This window comes from Acanthaster planci, unplaced genomic scaffold (genome assembly GCF_054643075.1).
Source record: "Acanthaster planci isolate LZ-2023a unplaced genomic scaffold, COTS_SCS Contig102, whole genome shotgun sequence".
Taxonomy (NCBI): Eukaryota; Metazoa; Echinodermata; class Asteroidea; order Valvatida; family Acanthasteridae; genus Acanthaster; species Acanthaster planci.
The window spans coordinates 20,849-34,473 of record NW_028257724.1 but is presented as its reverse complement, the minus strand read 5'-3'; the positions used below and the strand labels follow the sequence as shown (position 1 = coordinate 34,473).

General features: G+C 40.3%; 1 protein-coding gene across 3 annotated transcripts in view; it reads left to right on the top strand.

Annotated features, from left to right (window-relative positions):
* The window catches only part of LOC147795252 (protein Obscurin-like), a 55,595-nt gene that overhangs the window by 21,128 nt on the left and 20,842 nt on the right, over nt 1-13,625 (top strand). Inside the window, exons 1-5 of one of the 3 annotated variants that reach the window (XM_087132154.1) lie at nt 882-1,358; nt 3,030-3,211; nt 8,058-9,038; nt 9,684-9,770; nt 10,204-10,503. In XM_087132154.1, coding sequence (XP_086988280.1) covers nt 3,205-3,211; nt 8,058-9,038; nt 9,684-9,770; nt 10,204-10,503 — 1,375 coding nt within the window. In that variant the 5' untranslated portion in view covers nt 882-1,358; nt 3,030-3,204. Of the gene's footprint in view, nt 1-881; nt 1,359-3,029; nt 3,212-8,057; nt 9,039-9,683; nt 9,771-10,203; nt 10,504-13,625 lie in introns of those variants that run through there. The other 2 variants (XM_087132153.1, XM_087132152.1) reach the window with 2 other exon arrangements.

Genomic DNA, 13,625 nt, shown 5'->3' with positions numbered 1-13,625 from the left:
TGAAATAGTTATTAACCTTGATACATGATGTGCAAAAATTCTCCAGCGTAAAACGCTCTGATATTCTCATTGGTTATCACACTGGTTTGGACTTGAACCACCCGGGCAGTTCTTTCAAACTCAGTAGTCAAGTGGTATTGTGCTAGTGACAATGTTTACATTTTAATCCATGGAACGTCGAGAACTTTTCTACTGATCGACATGTGTCAGTGGAAGGATTATAGAGAGATGGGGATGTTTTTGGTCACCCAATTTTAGGTTCAAATAAGTAAACATATGATGTGGACTGTCAGAACTGAAGAATATTAAAATTTGGTACAAATGACTCAAACTTTTTTGCTCCTATCGGTGCCTTAGTGGTAACAAGTCATAGTAAACTTAATTTTTTTCAAGGTTTACTTTGTGAAATGAATAATTTTGTTTGTATCCTTAAAGTTGATGTGTTGAGTTACAGTGTTTCCTGAAGTGAGAGCTACTTTTATCGCATTTTTATCTAATTGTACAACACTGCGCTACAAATTTACAATTGGGTCAAGATATCTATCATGTGTCTTGCCGAGTCCTGCAGTACTTGTCCCACATGTCTGCATTGAGTTAGGAGTCAATGAAATGAGAATACCCGGTCTAAATACCGTACATATACATCATGTAAGCATCTAACACATGGTGTCATCATTTACTGTTGGTGTACATGTTCCTGCTTGTATTACACTGCAGTGTGACCGGGCAGATTTTTTTTTCATATATCTAGGATTGACTCCCAAGGTAGGGCCATGGGCCATCCAAGTCAGATCAAATCTCGTCCCCAGGCTTTGTGACATGTCCAGTGCTGATATCCGTACATCTCCTTCAGCAACCAGGGCATGCATAAGCTGGTCAGTGATTAGCTAGAACGGCAGGGGAGACATCAAAATCCTCAGCCCGTAGACTAGCGAGAGTGTGAAATGTGAGGCATGTTGCGCGGGAGCTGTACCAAGGCTGGAATGTACATGTAGTGGAGACACAGCGCTGATAAAGATGACATCTGGAATGGGCATGCATTTAGTCTGTGCTTTGTAGATGTGCGTGCACTGCAACATGCATAGATACCAGTCCGTAGGTTTCTCTGGGATGGCTCAGACCGGCGAGATGGAAGGATACTGCCTTGACGAAGGATTAATGGTGTGAACGAGTGACAGCGCTTTGGCACCTTTTGACATGTGATCGTAGGAGAGTTGCACTTTCATTAGCTTTTGGGAGCATTCATTTATTTTACTTATGGAAGAATGATGACATTTCTTGCCGGGCAGGATATATATATAATGCTTGTGGCTGTACAACTTACAATGTGACCAAGGAATATTACGGTATCGTGCAAGGTGGGTACCGGTACATAAACCGATGATCAGAAGCTCTTTGGAACATTTGAAATTATTTTTTTCCTGATTTCCCAGAAATACATAAACTAGAGAGCAGAAACAGAAATATAAACATTGGATTTCCATCTCAGTAAATATGCATCATCAGATATTGTTTTAAATAAATGGAATCTGTATTTTAGAAGAAAATAATTTCATTTACAAAACCTTTTTTTCCCAGCAACTATTTCAAAAATATAGATGTAGTTATAGTCTCTCAATGGATTGCTTTTGAAAGCAATATTTTTTTTTTGCGATGAGGTCTTTAAACAGAACTAATCACAAAAGATGCATTATACATTACCAGAATATCTTCCCTTTAAGTGACAATTACCTTTTTTTAATGAACCAGCAGGTTTTCTTTTCTGGACAGTTTGCTTCCAACTCATTTAGTTCATTGTTGCTGGAGAATCAAAGGCTTTCTTTTTGAAAGCAAAACTAGCATGGGGGTAATAAGCTTTACACAAAAAAACTGGCTTGCTTTCTCTGACAGGTTTTTGCCAGTGATGCAAATTGTACAAAAAAAGAGTGCAAAAATGTTCTCACTTAGTTGTATTTTATTTGGTTGGTTGCTGGTTGATGCGTCAGAGTTCAAAGCAACATGTACATAAGAAAACCCAAGTGTCTTACAAGTTCACCTAAACAGATTAATCCGGATTGATAACGTTGTATTGTACGTAATCTAAAAATGCAGTCAGTCTTAGACTGTTACTGTGTCTTATGATTTCCTTGATCATGTGATATGACTTGCATTGTGATTGAAGCCAGTCTTGAAATACCCATTAATGTTAGGTTTACGTGTTAGACAGCACGCAAGGTGTATAAAGGTTGGCAGTGACTGATATCAAATTGGAATGTTGCCCCAGCCGATGTGCGTGCTGAGGTATTCTGTATCCAAGTGTAAAAAAAAAATATATCAGTCACTCATCTGGTGGAATTAAACATGTTGGTCATGGTTCAGGAGATTATCAGAACATTTCCTGTCTGGAAACCACAAATTCTTGAGATGCATGCAGGACTATGAGAGAGGTGATAAGGTATCAAGCCAGAACACAGCCAACTTCTGTGGGAATCGATACTCAACCACAGGAAAATGGACACATGGACGTGTCTGACTTGAGTATGAGATTCATACCTGAGACTTGATCTTGTTGTCACTGATGCTGAAGGGCTGATGTCCTTTTATCACTGAATTGAGAAATCTCTCTCATCTTAAACTCTGATTAGCCCAATCCGATGGAAGTCATCGACTTATCTTCGGAACAATTTATAAAAACTGCTCACATTACCAGTATGCTTTTTAAATTGTGGATTTTTTCTGCGAGATAGCTCCGTGTATTTTTCATACAGAAAGGAGAAACATAGTGACTGATGTGGAAATATTTCCTGTAAAAAATGTCATTGAACTTGTTACCAGTTGTCATGACACTGGGAAATTCCAGGTGTTCATCTGATGGATGGTCATTGCATAATGTCATAACTCTTGAACTGTAAAAAACGGATTATTGAACTGAATCTCCCCTTAATGAGGAGACATTTGTTCTTTTGTTATCAGCTCTCATTCCTGAATGATTTTGGTTTGTTTTTTTTTGTTGAAAGGTTGAGTTTGGTTTGTTTGTTTTTTGTTAAAAGGTTGAAAGAAGATGAAGAGATTATTCCTGAGTTGTCCCAGCGTTACAAGGTGAGGCATGATGACAGCGGCGTCCACTCACTGGAAATAAGTGATATCATCTCAGACGATGAGGGAGAATACTCATGTGTGGCGAGTTGTGAGGATTCCACCACGTCTAACACCACACAGCTCATCATGAAAGGTGGGGACTATACACATGAGATACCATTATCAGATCTTAGCTGTAATCAAAAACCTGAATGTTCTATCCCCAACCCCAGATGTAAAAGGTGGATAAGTTTGGGATTTTATGCGAGTGTGGAACTGTATCCTGAGAACAGTTCCTGGAACTGTATCCTGGGAACAGTTCCTGGAACTGTATCCTGGGAACAGTTCCTGGAACTGTATCCTGGGAACAGTTCCTGGAACTGTATCCTGGGAACAGTTCCTGGGAGTGTATCCTGAGAACAGTTCCTGGAACTGTATCCTGGGAACAGTTCCTGAGAGTGTATCCTGGGAACAGTTCCTGGGAGTGTATCCTGGGAACAGTTCCTGGGAGTGTATCCTGGGAACAGTTCCTGGGAGTGTATCCTGGGAACAGTTCCTGGGAGTGTATTTTGGGAACAGTTCCCGGGAGTGTATCCTGGGAAAAGTTCCTGGGAGTGAATCCTGGGAACAGTTCCTGGGAGTGTATTTTGGGAACAGTTCCTGGAACTGTATCCTGGGAACAGTTCCTGAGAGTGTATCCTGGGAACAGTTCCTGGGAGTGTATCCTGGGAACAGTTCCTGGGAGTGTATCCTGGGAACAGTTCCTGGGAGTGTATCCTGGGAACAATTCCTGGGAGTGTATTTTGGGAACAGTTCCTGGGAGTGTATCCTGGGAAAAGTTCCTGGGAGTGAATCCTGGGAACAGTTCCTGGAACTGTTACATTGTGTTAGCACAGCCCAAACCTCACTATAAGCACATTACACATCAACAAACGACAGCTCATGTACATGCTTCCTTTGCTTTGCTTCGGATATTTTAATGACAACTGATACAGTAAAATCTCAATAAGTCGAAGCCCGTTAAGTCGAAACTCTGTTTACCTCGACGTCTTTCTGTATTCCTGACAAAAGAATAAGCCATTGTCACGTCGACAAGCACTGGGTGGGCATCAACTACAACCGTAAAATAAGGCCATGTCCAAAACGGGCTTCCAGAGCTACGGCTAGGTCTATTGTCTACGCGTCTCCATGCATTTCCAATGGAGTGAAGATCTAGACCTAGCTCTAGACAAGAGATTCGGATGCAGCCTAAATCAGGCACGAATGATGTGCCCTCAAGCCTTTTGTACATGTATGTACCCAGCACGGAAACCCTGACCAACTGGCCTGCACGCTAACATTGGTAACAGCCCGATCAAGCAAAGCAAATGAATGAATTCTCAAGATGTAGACACAGGTACCAGTACATAACTTCATTGGTTTATTATTTATTAATGTGCCACATAAAAACATGCTTAATGACGATGTTTGAGGAAAACTTGCTCAGTAGGGATAGCCTAAAATCCACTTCGTGTTCAACTCAGCTTGCAGGCCAACTGCCGTAAGCCAGTAGGGTTGCATGTGCACTGAAGCATGTAACTTTCGATAACTCAAACTTTTCAACCATTCCCCTGAGCTTCGACTTATTGAGATTTTACTGTATGTCTGAGGTAGGGTAAACCAAATATAACATGGCTTAATATGGCTTGATGTGTCCACCCTCAAACCATTCTATATGTGTATTCTGTCTGAAATGTTGAGTTTGCTGATTTTCTTCAGAGCCTCACTTATTAATAAAAAACTCAAACCTTCCTTAGATCTACCGGTATGTGTGCACCATGCAAACCTTCTAAACATCTTAGCTCTCATGCTTTGACTCTAAATGATAAAAAGACCAAAGGGACAAAGGAAACAATGTAATGACAGGGTGAGAGAGTGATGGAAGGATGATGTACAAATACACCTGTTTGGGCTCACTGAGTGGCCTTTAAAATGAAAGCCAGCTTTCACTGATTGCCATACACAAATGAGATAAATCCCTTCATAGGCTAGGCCAGTAAGTTTCTCCTGTTGTGCACTGCCTACCCTACTCAGGCCATATTTGCATTTGTCGTAGGCACTGTCTGTACATTCTCTTATCCCTACCTCCTCCTTTTCCCACTGGGCTCCCCCCACGTACAATTTCCTTCTGAAGCAGGTCTTCTACTATGGTCATTGACCGTGAAGTTATACCAAGGACTTTTCTCTTTTAGTCAGTATTAAGGCAGATGATAAATATTGACATCACATTCATTGGTATTTGGTCAGAGTGATACCAGTGACATCACTGGTGTAATGTAATACAGCTGAGCTGGCCTGGATTGGCTTCAAGCTCTGCCGTCTTGGCCAGGGTTGCGTGGTAGAAGATGCCAGACGATAACTTGACCTTTTGAGCTTCAACTCTTTAAAGGTTCCTGGACTCTCTACAGGAGTTGATTTGGATCTTGCAGCTTGGTAAACATTTTGATGGTGACAGGATGGAATGAAAGAGACACAAGACTGGAGTCGGGCTTGATCCTTCAATTCGTAGTATATAGAGAGAGTTTCCTGTGAAATGGCCGATGATCTTGGGCCCAGAAAAGAATCTTGCATACATTTGTGATGATAGAAATCACAGTAACATTGGAGACACATATATTCAAATAATTTTTGCTAATTTGGGTTTAAAAAAAGGAAGAAAATCCTGTCTGCTTGAAATCTTGATTTGATTATTTTTGTATCTGTGCAGTAAGCAAGTGTCAAATGATGACCTCTGAAACTTATTTCTGTAATATTTAAGATCTCCCATGTCAGAAATTGCATGTAAATATTTATATTACAAGTATGTGAAACTCTTTTCAGCCTTATAGTTTTTCTAATAGATGTGAATCTTCTCAGCACAATATATAGTTTTCACACACCGTACCTCAGAGGGTTAATAAGTTTTGTTCAGTTGTGATTGCTGTTAAAAAATCACTACATGACTCCAGACAGGTAAAATAAACCTTAAGAGTAGTCTGATAATGTTGACATATATATCTACTAAAGGGCTTGATGTCGGGTGTGTACAGTGTAGGTCTATCCACTGCGGCCTCTTCAATATTCAGCTTGTCTGTGACATCCATGCACTGCGTGCATTGCCTTGATTAAGTGAACAGGTGCTGAAGGCGTGCTACAACTGTGCTATATCAACACGTCAGAGTAAGAGATCCGTCATGAATTTTTTAAGATAATTGGTTTGATGAATGTATACCTGGCTGGCTTTGTGGATATCTGCAGGGGATTTAAAATATGGAATGATATTGTGTGTGACTCTGTCCAGCTGTGGAAAAATAAAATACATGTACAATAAAAAAAAAAACCTTCCACTAAAATTGAAAACTGAAACAAAGAAAGTTTCTAGTTATCAGATCCTTTCCCAGTTATCAATTTGGAGCATTGTTTCTTCCGCTGAAATTGAACATTCAAAGAGGAAGTTTCTTGTCAACAATCCTTTGCCCTATTTATCAGCTTGGAGCACTGTAGGTCTTGGATTGGGCAGATTTGGAAGGGTCTGCCACAAACTCTGTCCTTCAAGAGAAATGAAGGACATGAAGGAATTTTGTTTTTGTCCCCAACCATTAGCTCATACCGTTCTAGATCCTTCAAAGCCTCTGGATTTTAGGGGATTTTGCGAGATTGGAAAGGCAGAGCTTTGAGGCTTTTCTCAACAGACACAAGGGGCTTGGAAATCAAGGGTATACTTGTGTAATAATGTTATGTACATGTACACTGGATTCTGAGAAACACCTCACATAAATACCCAAGGACTTTGGGCTGAACTTCAACTTGGCTTGTCAGGGGATTTAGGAAGTAAAAAGAACAGCCGTCATACGAAGGCCTATGTTGTTTAAAAGGTACCCTTTCCCCCAAACCTTGACAACTTGTTGAAAACACTAGAAAATAATTTCTGTATGTTGGCATCAGTTTGTCTGAATTTGAAAGGCCACAGGTACAATACAAAGATAACAAATGTGACCTCTGATCTACGTGTTTAAATCGTTATACACCTGCTTTACCATCCATAATCTGTTCTTTTCATTAAACATTAATACCCTAAAATAGAAATCCCACTTAACCAGAACACATCCTATCAAGTGACATAATATACTTTGTTTTTAAGGCCACATTGTAACTCGGTTGGCCTCATATTTAAGGCTCCAACTATTTCTGGGAAATTACCATTCCAAGGAAATAGGACAGATTGAATTATTGATGGTCATCTGCACATCTGTCACTGAGCTTTTAAACACTTGAGCATGTGATTGGCCTTGTTACTCATATTCAAAGTATTTTGGTATCATTCCATCTTATAAATAGCAACATATTTTGGTAGTCAACGTAAATACTAACATTAATGAAATTCTATACTGTCTTGTTCTGCTATTCTTTGTTGCACGTTTGCATTTTTGTGGTCTTATCATTCATGTTCTGAGAAGGCGTAATGGAAATTGTACCTAGTATTATCTTTTTTGACTCAGAACAAAATGTTTGTCATTTGGAGACCGCTGTCAATCATTTGGTTTGACAGCCTAGTTCAGCCATGATCTTGGGTTGTAGAAGTAACAGGCTCTTGTCAATCTGTAATCGATATTTTTCTGTCGCAGTGAAAAATTAAGTCATACTACAGTGTTTGCAAGTCCACTTTTGCAATGAAATCAATCAGGAGATTTGTCACAATAGCCCAGTAGGGTGATGATCAGACACTTATTAATAAAGAGTGTGATGATAGTTCAAGGATGGGATAGAGTGCATTGAAGTTCTTTGGCTGGGTTGGGTTGGAACCTGAGCGTGAGATGCTGCAGGCCAGAAGTGACCCACTGCCATAACCTAACCTTGTGTGATTGTCACTCGTCAAACTTTACCTTGCTTGATACATTTTTAATTTCTTTGACAATGGCAAGTAGATGAATAGACCTTGTCTTTTCATGGCTGTTTTCTACAACCCCCTGTATTCTCTATAGGCCCTTCCTCTTTTTTATCCACAGAGAGAAAGCCCAAGCCATGGGACCCAGTCCCAGCTCGCTTCCTGAATCGCATTGAAGACTTGATTGTCACGGAAGGCGAGGAGGCTTTGTTTCGCTGTCAGATTGTGGGTCACCCAGTCCCCGAGGTCACTTGGTACCAGGATGATGAGCAGCTGTTTCCATGTCAGGACGTAAAGATGACATTTGACGGGCGGACAACATTTATGATCATCGCTGCTGCATATCCAGAAGACAGTGGCCAGTACACCTGTCAGATCTACAATGGGCTAGGAGGTCGCTTGACCTGCAGTGCTAACCTGAAAGTCAAGAAGATCAAGTCCAAGAAACTGGTCCCCAAGCCACCGGAATTTACTGAAGTCTTCCACGATAGGACAGTGTCTGAAGGTACAGAAGTCAAGTTTGAGTGTCGAATACGCGGTAACCCGAAGCCCAAAGTTGTCTGGCTGTTCAACAATCGGGAACTCAAGCAGTCTCCAGATTTTTTATTCTTCCGCAAGCACAACCTGTACGTGTTACACATCGTCGAAGCATTTCCGGAAGATGAAGGGGAATATACATGCAAAGCTTTCAACTCGGTCGGGGAGACGCAGTGGAGCGCAGAGTTGTTTGTAGAGGAACAACAATCCATAATTCCCTCCCCTGCCATCGGACCCCACGCAGCTAACTTCTTCCGTCCGTCGTTCATTAGCCACACCAAAGACTGCAAAGCCGTGGAGGGTGGTCCAGCAACATTCAACTGTAAGGTGACTGGCTCCCCCGAACCGGAAGTGGTGTGGCTCTTTAATCAGTTGCAGATAGCAGAGAATGATCACTACATTCTGGAACACGGGGATGATGGGAGTTGTATGCTGATCATTCCGCATGTAACACCCAAGGATGTAGGGGAATATACGTGCACGGCAAGAAGTTCACTGGGTGTTGCTCAAAGTATATCCAACTTGGAAGTAACAGAAAGAAGTAAGTAATGCAGCCTACTAAAACGGTCATTTCCAAACACATCTAGCTAAAGGTGGATATTTCTCTTCACTACATGTGTATGAGGAGAAGTTTGTAATATACAGAGCCTAGCAGAATCCTCTCAACCTTGGAGGGAGATTCTAGTAGGATTGGTGCATTAATTTAATCTCTTTTATATGTAGCAGTTGATTTAGGAATTTTTGCCTTGTCCAATGTGTGGACCTTTTTCTGTGATGTCATGATCGTGCTGGACCTATGATGTGTTGCGATGGTAATGAGTGCATGGTGTTGTGATGGTAATCTACCTATTCAAGCATTCAGCATTCGCACGTGCGCTTGCACGTGGTTGAAGCTGCCCGTAGGAATATATGCGATCACCTTGGCCAAGGCGGTCCAAACGAGGTAGTATTGTTTGCATTTAGTACATTTCTAAAGTAGGCAATCTCAAAGCGGGGGGGGGAGCAAAATGGACAGCTTTCCAAAAGCACGGGGTTGTGAAGTACCCCTCTTGCTGCCTGCCTCACATGAGGGTTGTTTGACTTGAACAACTGTAGCATGTACATGTACTTGGCACTATTTGGAAAGAGAAATACTCCAAGTTGACTTTTCAAAATAAAGTTTGATGATGTCTTGCTTACTTTGCAGTCTCTGATGATGATCAAGAGCCAGACAGTGGTTATCGTGGTCAGGATATAAGTGATGACTATCGATGCAGCAGTTCAGGAAGTACCGGTAAAAAGAAATCGTTTGTTTTCATGTCCTCCTTGTCGTCGCCGTCTTAAATCTTAGCATCGCAACAGTACCCCTATGTCTTCGTCTTTGTCTCTGTTTTAGTTCCAGGTTCTGATTCAGTGGCTTAATTCAAAGTCACTGAGATTTCAAAGTCATCTTAGACAAAAGATACTGTCACATTCACTTGTACTGTGTAGGATATTGATTGAAGATGTCGATTTGCAACACACTTTGCAAACGGTCATCACCAACACAGTGATGGAATATATTGTTTTCCAGCATTATTATAGTTGGGTAATTCTGTAGTTCTAATTCAGAGCTGGTCTCCAGATTTGAGTCATGAGTATTGGTTTATTTTTCTTTTGAGTATGCATACATATGTGAAAAGTCCTGCTTCATAATCCTGATTTGCGATTTTGATACTTGCTCCTAGACGTTCCCTGTCGTCCTGTTGGCAAACCCAACGTCTCCAAAATCGCTGGTGAATCCATCCTATTGACGTGGGAGCCTGTACCTAACAATGACTCAGATTCTACTGTCATGTACATCATTGAAGGCAAGGATGCTAATGAGGAGGACTGGGTGTTGATAGCCACTGATGTCACAGATGCATCCTACTGGGTGTCCAGCGTTAATGCAGAGGGGACGTATGTCTTCAGGGTCCGAGCCGAGGGAGAGAATGGGATTAGTGAACCTTCTGAGGAGTCCGATGTTGTCTGTCTGATGGATTTATGTGAGTATGCTCTTTATCAAATTCAAATATGCCGTGATTTCTGAGGAGTTGCCTGATGTGCCTGGATTCGTGCATAGGATGAGCATCAGGAGAGGGGTAAGGGAGGGCCCTTGCCTCCCTGGAAAATGTTGGTAAATGAAAGAAGAGGGATGTAAATAAGAAAAATCACGAGAAATTGAACAAGGAGGAGGGGGGAGAAAATTGTCCATTTGCTTCAGAATACTTTGGAGTGGACCCCTTCCACTGGCAACACACTGCAGTTTTGTTTTTTTTTTTTAAGTTTGATGCTGATGAGTGCTTGGAGCCTACCCTGGAAAATATCCAAGTGACGCTCATGCTCCATAGTCGACCAAATTAAAATTCCATTCTGTCAAGGTTTTCATGGGGGTGGGCTAACGGAAACCCTTTTTTTTTGGTGAAATACTGAAAGCTACAAATTTGGTCATCAGAAATAAAATTATGAATCTGAAGCAGAGCTGGGACTGGTTTTCTTGGGAGGGTTTGCCTAGAACAACAGGGACAGGCAAAATTCAGAAATCTCGACAATATGTATATGTGAAAGAGCAATTACAAGTTAACACTCAGGACAGCTGAAAGGAAGGGACAGGTAACAACTCCTTCCAAAAGTGTATGACGAAGGAAATGGTCAAACAGAGCACTCTGGACAAAAATGTTTGTCAGGCTGTGTCATTCATGAATGATTTTACACTGTGACCTCCGTTAAATTTAACATTGAAATTCCTTCTAAATTGTCAGGGAGATTTATATATATTTATTTGTAAAACTCCATCAATGTTATTTCAATGCTCCCATTCACTTAGGATGGGGTCTTAGTGCCACATCTATTTCCTGATCATTTCATCACCATTTGGCTGAACGTTCTGTCAATAAACTATGCCTGTTGTTTCTGTATTCATAAAGCATTTGGAGAGATTTGTAATTGGCTTGTATTTGACGTTTTGATCACAGAAATCCTGCATTTTTTTGCAGATTGGCTATGGTTTTGGGGGAGGGTAAATGTCTGAAATCCCTTACATGTAGGTGATGGGTTCTCGACTATTAAGAAATTTGAGGATCATTTGTTCGCATGTATTTACGTTAAAAGTCAAATCACAAGTCAATAATTCATTGCACTAATTTCAAGCTTCAAGGAGAAAAATCAGCAAGACGTTTTAGGGACAGTGCTTCATTTTCTTACCCATAGCAAGCCAATATTTGCTTCAAATGATGCTGACCTGTAATAAATGGACTTGAGATAGTTTGAGGAGGGATGACTTGGCATTGGTTTGTGATAACTGTGGATAAAGGATTAAACACTGTGCCACTCTCAACAATTGTACAGTTTGACAGTAAAAAGATACCGGCAAAATGTGTCAAAACTTTTGCAACTCTGCATGGTGACTACTTGACATGACACTGGTACAGTAAACAATAACTAAGTCGGTTAACTGGAAACTCTGCTTATCTCGAAGACATTCTTCATTCCCGCCAAAAGAATAGGCTTTTGGGTGATTCCGTAGAAATGTTGCACTTGTATGCATTGTTAAAGTTTCTTCAATGCTTCCAGTTGTTTTTTGGCCTTAAAATAAACATCTAAGATGTCAGAAACCACATTTGCTTAGTGCCAAATGTAATTCAATTTACTTTTATGGCAGTGTGAAGTTTGGGAAACTGGGGGCGGGTGGGAATGCAAAATTTGTAGAAAAATCTTGATCCCAATTGATATAGTGCAGAAGCGCCAAAGAAATTTATGAAGAGTTCATGGTCAACTTTGATACCTTCACTGTAGTCCAGGATATAAATTACACCCAAGTAAAAACATTCTGAGGGTATATTACAGCTTTCAAATCTAGGTGTTGAAATGTCCCGTCAGTCAAAAAAAACACAAGAAAGTTGAGTATTTTCTACACTTATATACATATATTTCATTTTAAGTTTAATCTATCTTGCAGTCAGTAAGTCTCTTACAGAAACCTGAGAAAAAAAGTTCACAGATATTTAACTAAGAAAATGTTCTCAAAATTTGTCCCGTCAGTGACATTCTGTCCCGTCGGTCACATTCTATCCCGTCAGTCACGTACATTTCCACTCTGTCATTTTCACTTTTGTTCCAAATTTGAGGCAGATACATGTATGATTACTGTATACCGTATGCACAAAGACATCAATTTAAACAATCTAATACATGTACAAGTACATTTATATGACATAAATACTTCAATTTTACAACTTCAGGCCTTGCGCTAACTTTTTTACCTGGCTAGCCCACTGTTAACTGCATATTTTACTAGCCTATTTAGAGTTTTACTAGCCTGTATCTAAAAAATAAGAAAATCCCAAAATTTGTTATCAGCTTACCAATGAAGAATTTGACATTTTGGAAAACAAAAAGCTGATAGTATACATGTAAGTAATTTTCATTTATTTTGTTTTATTTGACAAAAATACTCTTAACTCAAACAGTAAGCACTAACACTTCCACACAAAAGTCATTTAGGCTGACAGGGTTTGAAAGTTACAAATACAGTCATGCAAGAAGTATACGTCAACAGTGCTTCCCCCTCAGAAGACAAAACTCCTTCTGTCTCTTGCTCATATAGGTTTGGTACAGTCATTTTCCTAGTTTCGGATCGCGAAAACTATTCAGAAAGTTTTCAGCTACAAAAATCCTCGAATTCGATTGAAATATGGTCAGAAGTCAACTTTTTGTTAAATTGGAGATACCTCATTTTTTTCTTTCAAAATCTAAGCTTTTATATTTTGACTCACAAAGTGACGATGAGGCATTTTTGCTAGAGCACTTTTTGCAGAATTTGTATGCCGGGCTAGTACCATTTCGAGGCCTGGACTTTCAAACAAATTTCCCACAGGAAAGGGTGTATTAATGGGATTTGGGGGGTCTCTTAAGCACCAGGTTTCTGAAAGGGTCTTGGCCTCAAAACTTGACATCAACACGTCTGAGGAAGTTGAAAATGTTGATGTATCGGTACATGTACATCCTGACATCAACGTCATGTCACAGGATGACATGAAATCTCTTTGGTACATGTATAACAGAGGATATTGTGAAAACAATGTCCGATGTTCCGTCTCTGATTCATTCTAGAGGTGTTTATCACAAA